Source organism: Lathamus discolor, chromosome 5 (genome assembly GCF_037157495.1).
Source record: "Lathamus discolor isolate bLatDis1 chromosome 5, bLatDis1.hap1, whole genome shotgun sequence".
NCBI lineage: Eukaryota > Metazoa > Chordata > Aves > Psittaciformes > Psittacidae > Lathamus > Lathamus discolor.
In genome coordinates, this window is record NC_088888.1 from 122,940,060 (window position 1) to 122,957,715 (window position 17,656).

The following is a 17,656-nucleotide window of genomic DNA, read 5'->3' on the forward strand; positions in this document are numbered from 1 at the left end:
TGTCCTTTGAAAGTATAACCTTTATAATTAAGTCTTAAGAAACTGATAGGTTAAGGACAGCCTTAGATCTAAATTTTATTAAACCAAATGGTGCCTCAGAATAAAATATGTACATCTGGGGGCTATAACAGCTGCCCTCCCCATTTAAATCCTTCCACTACTATACTCTTATTTCAGAGTCGAGCTGAATTTCAGTCTTTTTATTTTGTTCATAAGCTCTCTCCTCTCCAGGTGGGCATCTAGACATCATAAAGTGCAATATGCCTTTTATACACCCTCACATTGCTTATGGGACCCCTTCCCCTCCTTACTTAAACAGGCACATACACACCCCAGCTCACATTTCCCATCAGCTGAGACTGTGCAATTTCAGAACAGCAGTGACACTTGAAAGCCAGAGTAAGGGAGAGGCAGCAGCTTCCTCCAGCAGTGCTGCACACAGGGCCCCAGCACTGACAAGGGACCATGGCCACAGGGCTACTGAGCTTTAGCCTGACAGCAGCCTCCTCTTTTTGCATGTCACTGTCAGTAACTTTGTACTGGCAACAACTATTTAAACATAAAGCATAACAAACTACACCCTCCACCCCGGAAAGCAATCTTAATAAATCATTTATAATAAGTTTTAAAAATGCCATAAAGCCAGACTTCACTCAAAGTTACTCTGAAGGAAATCTATGGAGCTAAATCAGTGTAGAGTTAAAACTTTGGGCTCCCACTGTGTATATTGCAGCATGTTCATACATTCTGCCACATGGCTTTAAACTGAAAGAGGGGAGATTTAGATTAGATACTAGGGAAGAAATCTTCCCTGTGATGGTGCTGAGGCGCTGGCACAAGGTGCCCAGAGAAGCTGTGGCTGCCCCATCCCTGGCAGTGTTCAAGGCCAGGTTGGACACAGGCTTGGAGCAAGCTGCTCCAGTGGAAGGTGTCCCTGCCCATGGCAGGGGGCTGGAACTGGAGGAGCTTTAAGGTCCCTTCCATCTCAAACCATTCTGTGATTCTAGGATTTTCCTTTCCATCCTGGCATAGGTAATTTTTGTTCCTCAAGATGCTTCACTACCTAAATAACCAGGGGGAGGAAACCCCTCAGTTCTGAAGTGTATCTTGGAGATGCAATTGCATATTCTTGGGAATTAATTGTGAAAGATGTGAATAATGGAAGTAAAGTAAAACACTATAATCAGTAATAATAATGGGGGAAAAAGGAGCAATAAAACCCAGGACAATCAAGTAATGCACAATACAATTACCAACCACCCACTGACTGATGACCAGCCTAAGCAGTAATCAGAGGCTCCTGGCCAACTTGCTGCCGTTTCTATACTGAGCCTGACATTCCAAGCTCTGGAATACCCCTTTGGTTAGTGTGAGTCAGGTGTCCTGGCTGTGCTCCCTCCTGGCTTCCTGTGCCTCTCCTCACTGGCAGGACATGGGAAAATGAAAAGTCTTTGACCCAGGGTAAGCACTGCTCAGCAAAAGCTAAAACATCGGTGTGTTATCAACATTACTGTCATCCTAAATCCAGAACACAGCATTTGACCAGCTACGAGGACAAAAATTCACTTTATCCCAGAAAAAAACAGGACAGTTCTGCTGCTGCCAGTCAAGACAAACCCAAACACCCCATCTGGCCCCTACACCTCTATTTCTCTGCAGACATAGTGCAGGCAGTCCTGCAGCCACGGCAGTTCTGCCACTCACATAATTTAGATCATTCCAGTCTATGAAGTTGAGATTAACCATTACGTTAACGTTATAACCTCCAGCAGGAGTGGACTTAATACATGCACATGGGCAATTACTGCAGCGCTGCTGACAAGCAGTAACTTGTTGAAAGCAGCTGGAATTTAATCACAGTCTGTCCACCCCCCAATATTCCATAGGTTATTTTCTCCCTCTGTCATTCTCACACTCCCCCCTGGCCTTTGCCCCCTACATTGACCACTTCTCACATTAGGTAATTGCTTTTTTTATAAATATCCAAGTATGGTACTTTCACTTGGGAAAAAACTAAATGCTACAGACTGCTATTGTATTGCTAGTGGAAGTGATCTCTGGGGCAAAAGCTACATCATCTGAAGGCACACAGAGATCATTTCTACTAAATCACATTATATCAGAAAGAAAAACGTCTTCTTATTTGAACCTTAGTTTTGTTCCCTCTTTAGCTAAAGAACAGTTTATCCTACAAGTCTCAAATAAACTCTTATGGCACTCACTTGTAATTGAATTATGTCACTCGTGGTAGGAAACAAACAAATGAACAAAAAAACCCTCAAGAAAACTTAACACATTGTTTTGGAGCACATTCTGTTGAACTACTGATTCCTGTTTGTGCTCGAGGCAGCTTCAAATCCTGGGATGGCTGGTCTCTTGGTTTTACTGTTTCTGCTGCAGGATCTGTGCTTATTTGGAGCGTGTAAGCTGGGATGCAGAACTAGCTTCCTGCAGGGTGATGGCTTTTAAGATTGCAGATGATGTTTTTCACCTGACAGACTATACAAACTGTGATACAAGATTAAAGACCATAGGCATGTTTAGAAAATCTGGGACCAGGCATAAACTTTGTTGGGTTGACCGATTTGATTTTCTCCTGCATCCATTCTCCTGTATATTCCTGATGCTCTGTTACCCATTGTAATTAAGCCCACAGGCAGCATCAGAGAACTAATTTAAACTACCCTAATATCAAGTTTTGAGAGACTTCAGCATCCTTTGTGGGCTGGGAAGGAAAGAGTAGGCTAGAAGGTGCATCCTTCCCAGGCTAAGTGGTACAATTTGGGTTTTGCTTGACTTCAGATTTCCAACAGGTACAGTTGACCAGGTGCAATAAGATGAAATAGAGCGGATTTCAACTTTAACAAATTCAGGTTGTGCCTGTTAGAAAAGCCAATACAACCAAAGCATCTCTGCCAGCTCTCTGGTTGTGTCTGCCTGGGAATGCTGGTTTATGTGATAGACAATCCCATATGGTACCCCAGCCTTGGGGTCTTTCAAACTAAATAGCAGGGCATCTAGAAAGTAGCCACAAACATTTGTGAGTCAAACTTGAACTATGTAAAAGAGCTACCAGTTATCCTACAGATAAATCAGTTACTGTGTACTCTTCATCTATTTTTAAGCAACAGATTTGCTTTAAATACTCTCAGTAGTAGCATCAGCAGAGCAGTTTTAAGTTTATAGTGAAAAAACCCTCTAAAAGTGTGAAGTAGCTTTAGGTTATCCTGCCTTGGCTGGTGGTGGCAAGATATGAAAGCCACTCACACACGATTGCAACACCATCTATGACAGCACCGCAGTTTGCTCCAGAAGTTGGTCATGAGCGTCATTGCCCAGCTTCTTTCCAGTTGAGCCATTTATCATTTCCATAACTTTCACATCAGATCTGTGCCACAAACCTCTCAAAGCAAAGCTTCTTGGCCACCAACAAAAATCAATCCCCCTCAGCCTGTACAAAACCAGCAACGCACCGTTACAACCCTGCCACAACCATTATCAGAACAACTACATTCTTTTAAATTACCATTAATTTCATTTCATCAATTCTCATTATAACCCTTTCATCATTAAAGAGATATATAGTTCTTTATAGCTAGTTGTCACTTTTTGATAATGTAACATAGCATGTCCTTCCAAATTTGCTCAGAACATGGCGGGTAAAGGTAGTAATGAAGTTGTAGGTTGTTACAGGTTTTTTAATGGTATGGGAAGGTGGAAAAGAAGATTAATAATAGAGTATATAGAGAAAATTAAGTCAGTGTTAGTATGTGTTTCAATAACAAGTATTTTTCATCTGCGTGCCTTTTTTTAGGAACAACAAAACAAGAACAAAAAAAACGGGACAAAACATATGTAGAATCAGATAAACAAGACACTTGAAACAAGAAGTGGTAACATGGATGACGAAGGTGCAAAAGTGACATAAGCCTGGAACAGCTGGGTTTAGCTGTGTTACCCTGTACACTCCTCCCCACACAGTGACTTATTTTAAGTCCTGTTTTTGTTCAAGTTTCTCTGTTTTACACATCCCAGCTTGCACTAGACTCAGCTGTGCTTAGCACAGTCTGTTATTAATAGATTTTATTACAGATCAGGAGCCAGATTTCTAAAGTCTTCACACTTAATTCCATGCAAACAGCCACACAGGCACAAGTAATTATTGATGTGCATGAGCACCCAGCCACAGATTCAGAATCCTCTTGTCCTTCCTGGGCAGGACTCCCTCATGGTGCTTTATATCTGAAGTGCTAAATATCTGCTAAATTTATAAAAATCTTACAAATTGCATATGTTTTGATAGATCTATAAACTCCACTCATCTGGGAAGCCATAAGCCTGGCACTTGGGATTCTCATGGCATTCTCAAAGCACACATAGCAAGAGATTTATTGCTGAAAGGATAACAATACAGTGATTTTTTTTGTACATTTACTTTCCAGTGGTTCCATTACTCAGCTTATGTAATGTGCTGTAAATAATTAAGTAGATACCTACTAACAAGAGGCAGATTGGTTGCTAATGGCCGTAGTGCTGTCAGCTTCAGTTGGACACTGCACTACAAAAAGGGTAAAGGCAGACTGAAGTCTATCCTGGGGGAGGAAGTCTGAACTATAGTGTTTGGGACAGAAATAGCATCTTCCACAAAACAGAAGTCAAGGAGGAGAGCAGGTTAAACAAAGGGAAGTGCAAAGAAATCTTCTGTGACGTGGCAAGTCCTGATGCTAGGATCAACTGAACTCCAAGTTATTTGAGACATTACTATTGAAAGAAGTTAGATGAGTATAAACTGTTCTATCCAAATGTAGCAGTTGGATTGATGAAAGAACATTAAGGCCATCTGATTGTGAAGCTGTATCTCCGATCAGGGGTGTAGCCATGAGTTATACCTCAGCTGTTTCTGTATGGTGTCTCTGCACACTGTATCCTTCCGAAAAACATGTGAAGGAGAATAGGAGATTTTAATTTTTCTCAATTCATCTTCCCTTTAGCAAATCTGTCATATCTGTCATACTGGACTAAAGAGCAGGAATGACAATGATTCATCTCACAATGAAAAACAGCTTAAAGTTGGAATTATTTTCATGCATGTTTTTCCCCTATGATCAGTGTGTGAGCTCTGTATCTTCTATGCCAGTCCACTGAAAGCTACTCTTGAAAGTCAACATTTTTGTATTCTTTTTTACTTTTCCGTTAGGGCTATCTATGGTAATCAAGTCTGGGAGCTTTATTCTGTAACTGTCTTGTCTAAGAAATGTTTAAAATCAAAACTAGAACTGAGGTGCAAATGCAATTTAAATGTACAGCTCAGAAATCCGAATAAGCAATGTCTGGTGCAGACTGGAGCCTGCAGTTTGTCTGCCCATATAATCCATAGGGGAAGAAAAAGAAAATACAACAAGGCAATTGTTTTGAAGGGACATTTTTCCAAGCCTAATTTGATGTATTAAAAATTCTGATTTTAAGAGCTTCTCTGGTGACAGTTTGTCCGTTCTAATAGTACCACAGTTTAAATGACTTTAATGGATTTGAATTTCTCTTTTAGAGCCTGTATCGATGTTGCTTATTCTGCCTGATCATACAAACAGCTGCTGCTACACACCAAATTATCTTTAACTCGCTGTAATACTGAGACAGTGCTTTGCTTGTTCTGTAATTTAGAGGTCTGATGGCTTCAAGCTTTCTTTCAGGCCTCTCCGAGATTCATGGGCTGTGCACTTCCCTCAGAACATCACTCCTGCTCTGTCAGTCATTGTGCTGGGTCCATGTTCAGAAACATATTGACTACAGAATTGATCTTTTGACCTGTAACTCACTGAATGGCCTCGCTCCCTTCTGCTGAATAGATCTGCAGCAAGCTGCTCTTTGAGGTCAGTTGATTCTGATCTTATAACCATTTCTAAACATCATTTGGAGGTCAGCAAGTGACAGGACCTTTACTTTATTTGTTACTTTGCTTTGCCACAGAAGGTAGGGGAAAGCAGTATGGATTTCACACATTCTTTCAAAAAGGGAGCTATGCTAGTTATTGGCTGTGGTATAAATTTACCAGGTTAATTTAAAGAAAGACAGAAAGTAGCAGCAGAAAGTCTAACATGGAAAAATGATCTTTTTGGGAACTGCAGGAAGTCAGAGACAAATTCACACACCACAGTGCACATGAACAGACACTAAGTGACAAAAAGCATGTAAAGGTACACATGTTTTCTGGAGCAGATTTCTCTCTTTACCAAAACAGAATATGGAAATACATTTTGAATATATATATCCTAAAGAGATTAGTTATGGGTTTCTTTTAGAAGCAAATTTCTGGAATTAAAGAACAATTCCAATTTATTTTCTCTTAAAATCCTAGAACCTAAAGACAATCCACTAACATAAAATTCTTTAAAAGACATCACCACATAAATGGTTAGGTCAGACAGCTTTATTATGCCAACTGCTGCTGGAGCCATAGGTCTCTCATCTTATATTCCTGAGTTTGAGTTTGCCACTGGCTGGATGCTCTCACTCCGTATTTAAGAGATTAGGTTGATCATGTTACCTCCCAGTTCCATTGTTGTAATAAAACAAGACCAAGGCAATCTAGCTATGCACAATTTTAGCAGAGAGAGAAGGTTGGACAAAACACTCTACAGGCATTTGGTAGCAGTAACAGTGTCTGAGGTTTTATCTGAAGTGTCTAAGGGTAGTACAAGATTGCCAACTTGAAATACAGCATATCTGACAACAGTTTGAAAGATATGAGATACTGTATTCCATATTGTTGTCATATTTAATTGGTAGTAATGCTCCACTGATACTATTCTGGTAAAAACAGATAATACATTCAGCTCACCCGCAAGTTATAAAGACATCTTGATTTGTAGAAAAGGCTGTCACAACATCATAAAGACTTACACAGGAACTGGACAGGTTTGGAATAGGAAGCAGCAACTTCCATGGCAAAATTACATGCAAATTAATGGCACATGCAAATAGCCAGGACATGACAAGTGAAAAAATGATCTGTGCAAGTAGACATGTACTGTTCTGAATACCTGAATCCATGTGAGAATATTGTCTAGTACTGCTCCTAATCCAGATAAAGAACATTCACTGAAGTATGGGGCAGACAGCACATGAAAGTCAGCAGTTCCAGAGGAGGGATATTCAATTAGTGGCATATGTAGATCTGCCAGTTTGAAAGTTTTTGCTCTGGTGTTGGTAAGGTTAGTCCTTCTTTTCATGCTCCACAAGCCGCAGAGCGTACATGTTTCAAGGTATTGTCAAAGCTGTGTCTGTAAAAGAATTTATTTGACCAGAAACAGTCCCATTAAGCCATCTGCCCTGCTGTGTAAGCTAAATATAGTGCACATTACCTTAAAATGCATTTAGAATCATCACTCCCTACCTAACTGTAGACTGGCATGGTACAGTTATCATAGCTTCAGTGAAAACAGCAGACCTTTGGCCACTTGCAGAATTTCTGGGGCCCGTGACTGGGAGCTTTATCTGAGTAACAGCTGAACAGCTCTGAGTTTTCTTAAGCAGACAGAAATGAAACTTTAATTCATACCTTACAACCTCAAGCAAATATTAGGAATTCTCTCCTGTGAGCTCTTCTGAATTAGAATGTGGACTTCTTAAAATGTTTCATAGAATAATTTCAATGGAAAAGAAATTGTACTGAAACAAAATTCTACACAAAACCTCTCGGCAGTAACATACGCTTTGTATGTGTTGGGCTAGGCAGTACTTAAAATGGAATATGTATTGATTTATTTAACCTAACAAGTTTCCACCTAAAACCTCTGTCCAGCAACTCACAAGTACCTTATTTTTAATCTGTCAATGAACTCATGAAAACAAAATACTAGTATAGCATGATCTTCATGCAGAAAAGAGGCAAATCAGAATATCACCCCACAATGTGGTTAACACAAAAGCAGCAGATCAAAGTCAGCTACATGTCTTAAAATTTTATGATTACTGTAAATGGACACTTCCAAAATGACTTCAACATGAAAAACAGCAGCATATCTTGCTGTCATAAAAATATACAATAGCTAAGACAAAAAAAGTCATTTGAGTATGTTAACGGGTTTGGGTAGCAGATCATTTTGCCTCTAAACAGCCGCCTCCTTTGGATTCAGTAGGCTGGTAAACACCATAAACTGAGATTATGTACTGGCTGCTACTACTTTCTAAAACTCTGGTTGTTTTAAACAGCCATCATAGTTTTCAAACTATGGGGTTTAGAAAGCTGAAAAGTTAATTTTTACTTCAACATCTGACTTGAAACTTGTAAAAAAGCAGCTATAGTTCAATTGTTCAATGCCCAATGGCAGGAGCTGTTTTGCAAGATGTTTCTTCACCACTGCAGCAGAAAACACAAATATTGAAAGAACAGAAGAAGGACTGCTTATGGCTCATTATATTTAAGTCAAGTTAGAAATGTCCTTTCTTCCTAAATTATATTTTTCCTAAGAAAAAACATACTTAGATTTTATTAATACAATAAAAAAAAAAAGACATGGTAAGTGTGTGGAATGTGACAGGATCAAAAGATTTGTTTCAAAACTTTTCACCAATTCAATTTCAAGGCTGGCTTTAGGCTTTAGAGTGTTAGAGAGCAGCAACTTCAAACCTACTTACCTGTTATATAGAAACACAGCATTAGGGTTGTAAGGGACCTTAAGATCATCCATTTCCAACACCCCTGCCATGGGCGGGGACACCTCACACTAAACCATGTCACCCAAGGCTCTGTCCAACCTAGCCTTGAACACTACCAAGGCCAGATGTTGTAATATCCATTACAACAAGCAGGACATAAGAGTTAGCAAGCATATGGAAACATATGACAATATTAGACAGGTAGACCTTCCCAAAAATGACAATACAAAGAGCCACGTCCTTAAACTTTATTAATATACTCAAACTGGCACAACCTAGAACAACAATTAGACCTTTGGCTTACTCTCTTGTTTAGCTGACCCATGCATACCAGCACCCCAGTCAGCAGAGCACAAAGCAGAGGTTTGTCCTGCTTCTTTCTCAGACCTTAAGCTCCGCAGAGCCCCTCTCAGATTTGTTGTAAGAGGTTGTGAGTGTTCATGCATAAATTTCTTTTAATATGTGAATTGGCGATGCTTGAATATACATGACTTAAAACTATCAAACTGTTATAAACACATTAGAGGAACAGTGTAGATAAGTAAACGTATTTACCTCATGTGGATTGGTGTAGCCCAAAAGTAGGTTTGCTGCTTTGATATCACCATGAACATACTCATTTTCATGTATATATTCCAAAGTATCCAACTAGGAAAGGATTTAGAACAGAAAAGAAAACATCATCATCATCTTCTCCACTCTGTCCCTAACCCCACCACCAAATATTTCTCACACAGTGAAATCAAGCCTACACAGACTGAGCTGGCTAACTGGTTTTGTGTTAGAGCACAAGGACTACCCACTCTGTCCACAGGGTCTGTTCCCACCAGATACATAGGTGTATGGCAAATCGAAAACAGGCCATGCTTTTCCACGAAGTATCCCTCTGTAACTACAAATACCAGCTTAAGGTCACAAAGCAAGAATGAATCTAGTACTTTATAAACACTGGAGGAAATTTTGGGAACACAAAGCTCTCAAAAAGAACGTATTCAATCAAACCTTAAGGTTTATAATATATTTGATCCTGACAGTTATTCTGTGACCTGCATTTCATGTCACCATCCCCCTGCATCATTACCATCCTCTTTCACCTCTTTACTGAGGTACAAAATTGCTCCAATTGTTATTCAAAAGCATGTTTGCACTTGGAAACTCATGCAAAGAATATTTTAGTCCTGGTGTTTGGAAGGTACAGGGAGTGTTACAAGTTTGTCAACCATGTGGCTACAAAAGCCTTTCACTTTTTTTTTAATAATTATTATTCAGGTTAAAAGGAAACTTTGGAGGTGTCCAGCTTAAACACCCTGCTTCAAGCAGGACTAATGTAAGTTAGATCAGGCTGTAAAAGAGATTTAGATAGTCAGGTTTCAGAGTCCCTAAGGAGGGACATTTCACAGCCTGTGGGAAGCATGTTCCAGTGCTAAGACACTCTTTCTGTAAAAACTTATACTCAGATTAAAAACAAGACCATACATAGCATTTACACATTTCATTCTAAACTCAAGAGCCACCTAAAGGAACAATATCGGAAAGATAATTTTCCAGTTGAACTCAGCAAGTTCAAGACACAGAATTTCCCCTCCCTCTGTACATACCATTCGTGCCCCAAGTTGCAGAACAGTCTCCTTCTTAAATCTGTTTCCACAACCTTCAAAGATTCGCTGAAGGTCTTGCCCCAGTCTCTCCATGACCATGAATCTATAGCTACCAGGAAATATATAAGAGGAAGGAATCCTTTAAGACAGTACTGCAGGTTTGTGTCAAATTGAAAGGACTTATCTCCATTTTCTTGAAAATGGATCTTCAATCAATTTGAGGCTTAATTACAATTCATCTTTTATTACCTTTTTCCCTTGTACTCAGCCAAGCCTGATCCCCAAAACACTGGAATTCCTAAACATCTTATTTTTTTGAGATTCATCCATTTTCTTACTGTAATAATAATAAAGAGATAACATTGGGTTAAAGAAAACTGGAAAATTCCAGGTTTGGAGTGAGGTTTTGTTGTTGGTTTTGTTTTAGCTATCAAGCCTAGACACTGAATGAAACAATGAAACAAGTAATGATTTGACAGTTTGTGTAGCGAACAAGTCAGCCCATAACTTTAAAGTTCTCTGCATTCTGCAAAACAAGGAGCAGTTTTTGTTCGATCAGTGCGGTACTTGGTTTCCTTAGAAGGCAGATAAACAATTATCAGTAGCTGGGGAAATAATTCCTTCAGAAACTCTGCTTCATTCAATACAGAATGATTCAAGGTATCAGAAGTGCTTATGTCTACTAGCGAGCTAAGTCATCTAAAGTCTTTAGGACGTTTCTTGTGAATCAATCACATCCATGCTTAAGTGTCTGCAGAATCAAGTGCCTTGATTACTACTAAATCCTGTGATGATTACACACACTCTTAGCTCTGCACATGGAAATTGTTACTAGTAGAAATACATTCAGCAATTAGTCCATATAGTACCTCTGTTCTAAGGCTGGCCTCTCTCTTGAGTCCATTCATTGTGCACTCTGAAGTGAGCACAGAATACATTTGGCACGCTTCTACTCTCCCTTCTGATCAGAAAGGAGAAGGATAACATCCAAGCAAAGAAACATGACAGCAATCTAAAATTATTACAGCACCAACAGTATTAGGTCAGTGGCTCTGAAATGAGTTCACCATCAACAACTGTTCTTACTAGAAGTAGTTAAACCCAAACTTAAATTTACCAGAATCTGAACTGATATATTACTTACTCTGCTCTTGTTTCGCAGCCCTCTGGTAAAATTTCAGTTCAGAAAATAAGGGGCCATTTTCAAGATATTCCTATTGAGAAATAAGCAAATTCAGTATCATAAAACACATTAGAAAGGCAACGGTTTCTCAAGAAAAGTGTACGAGAAATTCAAGAGAATGAAATCTGCTTTTCCCCCCCCCACCTCCCATACATCATGCCATCTGAGATGTCATTTTAATAAGTTGCTTGACCACGCATTTTCTTGAACAACTCAGATTCAGGAATTATTTCAGACATTATTTTCAAAAATTCTGTACATGAGGTGTATTTAAGCTCATATCCTGATTTTCCTTACTAAACTGTTGAGGGCAGTAATCAAGGAAAGGAAAGAACCAACTCAAGGAAACATTGTGAGTCATAGAAAGGCCAAAAATATCCCCAAGCAGGGAAAGTAACTCAAGATATAAAAAACAAAAAGCACAAGCATTCAGTACAGACCCAATGCTGACAATAAGGATAGACAATAAAGAACTGTGTGCACAAGTTAATAATTTAGTAATGAGATCTACACATTACCACTTTAATTACATGCACTGCATCATCTTCTACAGGAACATGAGTATGAAGGGAAGCTGCAAAATGAGAAAGAGAAGGGATCAAGTTGTATGAAGCAAAATATGATTACAAATAAAAACCAAGCTAACAATGCATATGGTGATAAAAAAAAATACATGACAAAGATACCCAACATTTTGTCTGAATTCCTGCTTTTAAAAGTCAGAGGCTTGCTAAGTTCAAAGAGAACCAAAACGATTCCCACACACACACGTGGAAGCTTTAATCAAAGGTACTGTGGCAATTTTAACCCACATTTTCAGAACTCTCTCCCTAGATGCTAATTAAGGAGTAAGCAGGATGTGCCCACTACACCTTTGCACCACAATGAGGTATTCCATTATAACACACTATGCTGAAGTCATTCCAGTCAATTGGATAACCTCTGTATTTGGTTGCTGCCAATTCACTGTCGTGACAAAGACACCACTTAAAAGTTGTGACCTACATTATGCCTCTAGAGAGGATTGTCTGCTTTCCTCTATTACAAATTAATTTGGCCCTAGAACCATGATTTCTATTCTGACATTATTTAGACACTGGCCTAACTTAGGGATAGCACAGCCACCACCTGCCTAAAGGGGAGACAAGGGATTGTGCCTCTAACAGCAAGTACAGATTTCAAAACAATAATTGACCACATGTGCCAATTACAGCCCAGGAGACAGAACCTCTCTGCACAGACAATGCAATCCTATTTTCTTCTGACCCTGAGAGAACTATCAGTTCTCTCTGATACTACTGAAGCTACATGGAGCTACACTGGGATTAAAATTTAATGAGACTAAATCATCTTTTAGAATCATCACTGAAAAGAAAACTAAAAAAGAATACAGTTCCTAGGAAATAAATGTCCCTTTCAAACTTCTTGTAATGATCAAATACCAACAACAGCCCAGGTGTGAAACACTTCAACTATCAGCACACACAAAAATAGACTCCTTTTATCAGTGTAATAAAAATGAAGTAAACTTGGATCTCACCAAACCATCAAAGCTTATATTTTTTGGTGGTCAGGGCACAAAAATATTTTGAACAGCCTCCTTCAGCTGCCATCTTCCTTTAATTCTATTCGGCAACTGGGTTGAATCTGACAGCATACATACCCCAAACACCCACAGGGTCCCCACTGCCTTCTGCTTGACACTCCCCTGCATGAATGCTTTTGTACTAGTAACACATTAAGATAAAATAAACATATCCTAAAACAGTAGCTCTGGAAGGTGTGAAATGTCCATGGACTGGAACAAGAAGTGGTCATATGCAAAAGACAATTTAAAACTATTGTACAACCAGGAAGGAAGTTTTGGTAAATTTTATTCTTACCATATTATTGTACTGAACTGGGAATTAAGACACAAGTGCTTGAGTCTGTCTGATACATGCAGACTACGTGTTAATAGCCAAAGACATTAGTTTAAAGGAACACATCCCATGTGTTTTTATGGTATTCAACAACATCACATTACCCAAACAATTAGATGTGCTCTGTGACACAGATCAGAAAAGAACCTGTGCATAAGAAAATGTATTTTAATACCAAATTACTTAACAGAGGTTTGATAGGTATAGAGAAGAATCAAATTTAAATGTATTTGAAAGAGTCTGATCCAACATCCCTGTAGACATCCTGACATTTTCTAAAGAGAGGCCTCATTCATGGTAATCTGGAACAGACAGAAACAGCTGTCAGGGTAATGAAGAAGAGCAATTAACAGGAGGTAGCCCAGCAAAAGGGCCTGACCCCCATGGTTCGTCCACTGTGCCAGTGTGGATGGGTTTTGGAGTCACACTGAAAGAACACCCTGAAGAAAAGTACAACCAAAACTAACTGGCAGTTGTTGCAATCTGAAAAGGGAGAAAAGTCAGGCAAAGCTCAACAAGATTCAGGAACAGATGCTCCTCAAAATGAGTAACACGACATTCAAATCTACAAAAGGAGAAATTGTATTATTGGTTTTACTGCACATCCCTGAAACAAGGTGTAACATTCACAACGAATAACACTCTAAGCCTCACACAGATAAGGCTGCGACAATCTCATACATACAGCTAAGCAGGAGCTGCATGTGTACCTTGTATTGCATCATTTTAATTAACCATTCAGATATCAGGCAGCAACACTTTAGTGCAGCTCAGAAATAAGACAGACTAATTTTTTTGTGTCCATAAATAAACATAAATGGTTTTTAAAAAATTGTCTCATTACTATGTATAGTTACTTAACAGACTGGAAAGGCTCCCAAGGTTTAACAAACAGTCTGATTACATACCTCATAGACCACCACCACATACTCTCCTGCGAGTTTAGCTCATAGTTAATTACTGTATACTCGTAATTAGCCATGTGCTAGCCTCGTTCTGTGTGGTAGCACATGGCTATTTATAATATTACAAGCAGTTAAATGCTAGACTGCAGGACAGTAAGCAGAGACCCTGCAGGAGAGCAATGCTGATAGGCAGGAGGTCTCTGATGGCATATAAGTATATATAGAGAGTACCAGGAGCACTATATGGCAACATTATGTTTGCAAAGGATATCTTGAAATAGCATAACAAGTGTAAGAGTTCCCAGTTTACAGTTCACATAGTTTTTATCAACTAAAGATGCACAATTTCCTTATATCTGGGAGTGGGGGTTTGTGAGTGGCGCTGTTGATGTATGCACGCAATTCAAAACTATTGTCTACATAACTGTTAACTGGGAACACTGGTGCAAGATGAACCTATGTAGGCGGCTGTGGCTGTTTCTATCTCATGCCAAGTCTCACCAAACACTTGCAAAGGGCAAAGGACATCTCTATTTTCCCTTCTTCCCCTTCATCCCACAGTCACAGCTACCATGCCAGTGAAAAGCATACAAATTTAACATGCACTTCAAAATGAAGCTGTGTAGTAAGATTCACATTCTTTGTCATCATTTCCAACTGTTGTGCCTACACGACACGGCAAATAACTCACCTCAAATTAACCAATGTCCAGAATTCCCTAGCTTCACCCAGGCACAGCAGTTACAGTCTCATCATCCACTTTAACGGTAAATTCCGTCCGTTTTGTTGCCGAGTGCCACAACTTTAATTAATGGAGATTTCTAAATGTTAATAAGACATGGTAACAAAAGGGTGTTTCTGGATGAGCTGGTTTCCTACAACCACACAGCACAATTGCATGCAGTTTGACAAAGAACAGTGCCAATTCTATTTGCCAGTTCAAACATGCTTGTTGCAGTTTTAGCAGTTCATTTGTGGCAGTCGCATTTGGAATATGGTGAAATATTTTCAATGGCTCTCCCAGAACCAGTTTTGTTGACAAAGTTTACACAGTGGAAAAGAAAACAGCATTGATTTGGCAGTTTGGAAAAACATCCCTGCTCCTGTCCACAGCTGGTGTCTTTGCCACTGCTGGCTATTTTGAAGATATATTTGTTTAGGAAACATGTGTAAAATTGGTTTCAGAAGTTCTTGGGTTGCTAGCTGGGTTTTTGCTTTGTTTCATTGGTTAACTAATCCCAAAGAGTTATACAGGCACTTGAGTTTTTTGCAGGAATAAAAACTAACCTCAAAAATACCACACTTGGAAGTTACAGGCTACCTGTTAAAAAGCTGGAAAAATTCTGACCCTGTTTAAGTCAAGGCAAGAGCTATTCAATTCAATGGCTAACAAACCGGGGGTGGGAGTGTTGCTCAAAGCATCTAACAATAAAAACCAATCCAAGCTGCAGGAATATAGTTACCAAAATCAAAACGTACACATGTAAATAAAAAGTCGTATCTACTATTTAACACATGACTTTGAATATTTCCTGCCTATGGAGGGAAATACCAATACTGGGAAATGCTGGTACTGAGGAGAACAAAGGAGATTGCTTTCTTCCCTCTGCCTTCACAATATCCAGTATTTCCCAAGAACGGAAATATTCAGTGCTTGAAGGGTGTTTGCAGTCCGTTTTTAATGTAGCCCAAGGAACACCCACTTCTCTGCTTATATTGTCACTTTATCATGCATCATCACTTCCTGGACAAACTCTTTTCTGAGCAGTGTTTACATGACATGGTTTTTGTATAGATTCTTCTTCTATGTAGTTTTATGAATATAGGGGTTAATTTACACAAATTACGTGTACCTCTGTGCCACGCTTGTGAAACTACCTCCCACCAACCCTAACTAAACTAGTTTTGGTAGAAAACTGTGCTCAACTGCTGAACTGTTTTGCAGACAACTGCAAATACCTCCCAAGTTAAGAACATTCAGTACTGGTAGGAAATTCCACCACATTTCTTACTCATCTTAGAATGACCCCTTAATCATAATTCGCTAGAGCCAAAGTTTTGTATTCCATTGCAATGGAAGCCACTGTTTGAATTTCAGAATTACCAACTTTAAACTGGAATAGGTACGACACATCCTTTAACCCCAGGCAAAAAAAGGTATCCATGATCTGCTCTTACAGCACTCTCAAACAGGAGTCTGGGAATCCTAGAATGTTTGGGATTGGAAGGGACCTTAAAGCCCATCCAGTTCCAACTCCCTGCTATGGGCAGGGACACCCTCCACCAAACCGGGTTGCTCCAACCCCGTCCAACCTGGCCTTCCCGCCCTCTAATATTTAAAACTTGATGTATAAACTGCAATCTGGCAAGATTCTGCTCCAGCCCATCCACTAGTCTGACTAGTGGACTAGTGTGGTGGACTAATGAAGAGCATGACAATAGCTCCCACATCACAGGTCCATACGTATGGAACAAACAAAACAAACCAACACATTATGTGGCAGAACATGCAAATATAACAGTAATGATCTCTGTAGACTTTGTAACAGGCTTTAGACTACTGTGTCAAAATGAGTTATGCTTTCCAAGTTAAGACTTCTAGCCTACAGAGGACCAAAAAAAGAAGAAAGAGGAAAGATTCAAGGGGAAGCAGCCACCAGCAAGAGATAGTTGAGGTAAGGAGCATTTCCTCTTTAACAGATGGTGCAGGCTGATCCTGCACCATGTGGTCAGCTCTAAGTAACCACTAAGTAACAAAATCAGGCTAAATATATGATTTGGTTGCCTACAGACATTGTGAACAATTAGATCATCTGCTTGCTATCTCTATATTTATATAGTTTTATATTAGTAACAAGATATAAAGCCTCTTTCCTGAAGTGGTGTTTGTCTATAAATGAATTTATATTCACACTAAGCTTCACACCTGCAGGTACAGTGAGACCTTTGCTGAAATGCATTTTAACATCTGAAGGTTAAGAAAAATCCAACCCTAACCAGACAGTTATCTGATATTGCTATTAATTACAGGGGCTTCCTGTTAATATTCTTCTCTCCATTGAGTTTATAAAAATCCTGCTGAACATATATCTTTTGGTGTCATTTTTACTGCATTTTCATGAATTGCTGCACTGTTGTAAATATTTTCAGTGAAGTTAATTTAACCAACTGCTGAAGTTTCTCTAGAACCAATTACTAAAGCAATTCCTAATGTAAACCAGGGGTTGGAACTAGATGATCTCAAGGTCCTTTCCAACCCTAACTATTCTATAACCCTATGAATGACCAGCGTGAGGATGACAGAATGTGCTCCCATCAAGGCTTCTCTCCCCTAACAGATGCACACCCCTGCTCACAGCTATACAAACTATCCATGTAAATTACTCTCTG

The 17,656-nt window shown here is 39.3% G+C and overlaps 1 protein-coding gene across 5 annotated transcripts in view; it reads right to left on the reverse strand.

Annotated features, from left to right (window-relative positions):
• The window catches only part of VRK2 (VRK serine/threonine kinase 2), a 46,500-nt gene that overhangs the window by 22,996 nt on the left and 5,848 nt on the right, over positions 1 to 17,656 (reverse strand). For all 5 annotated transcript variants that reach the window (XM_065682452.1, XM_065682451.1, XM_065682453.1 and 2 more), the window contains exons 3-7: positions 11,958 to 12,013; positions 11,401 to 11,470; positions 10,506 to 10,593; positions 10,257 to 10,365; positions 9,214 to 9,306 (exon numbers count right to left, since the gene is read on the reverse strand). In XM_065682452.1, the coding sequence (XP_065538524.1) occupies positions 9,214 to 9,306; positions 10,257 to 10,365; positions 10,506 to 10,593; positions 11,401 to 11,470; positions 11,958 to 12,013 (416 nt within the window). The remainder of the gene's footprint in view (positions 1 to 9,213; positions 9,307 to 10,256; positions 10,366 to 10,505; positions 10,594 to 11,400; positions 11,471 to 11,957; positions 12,014 to 17,656) is intronic.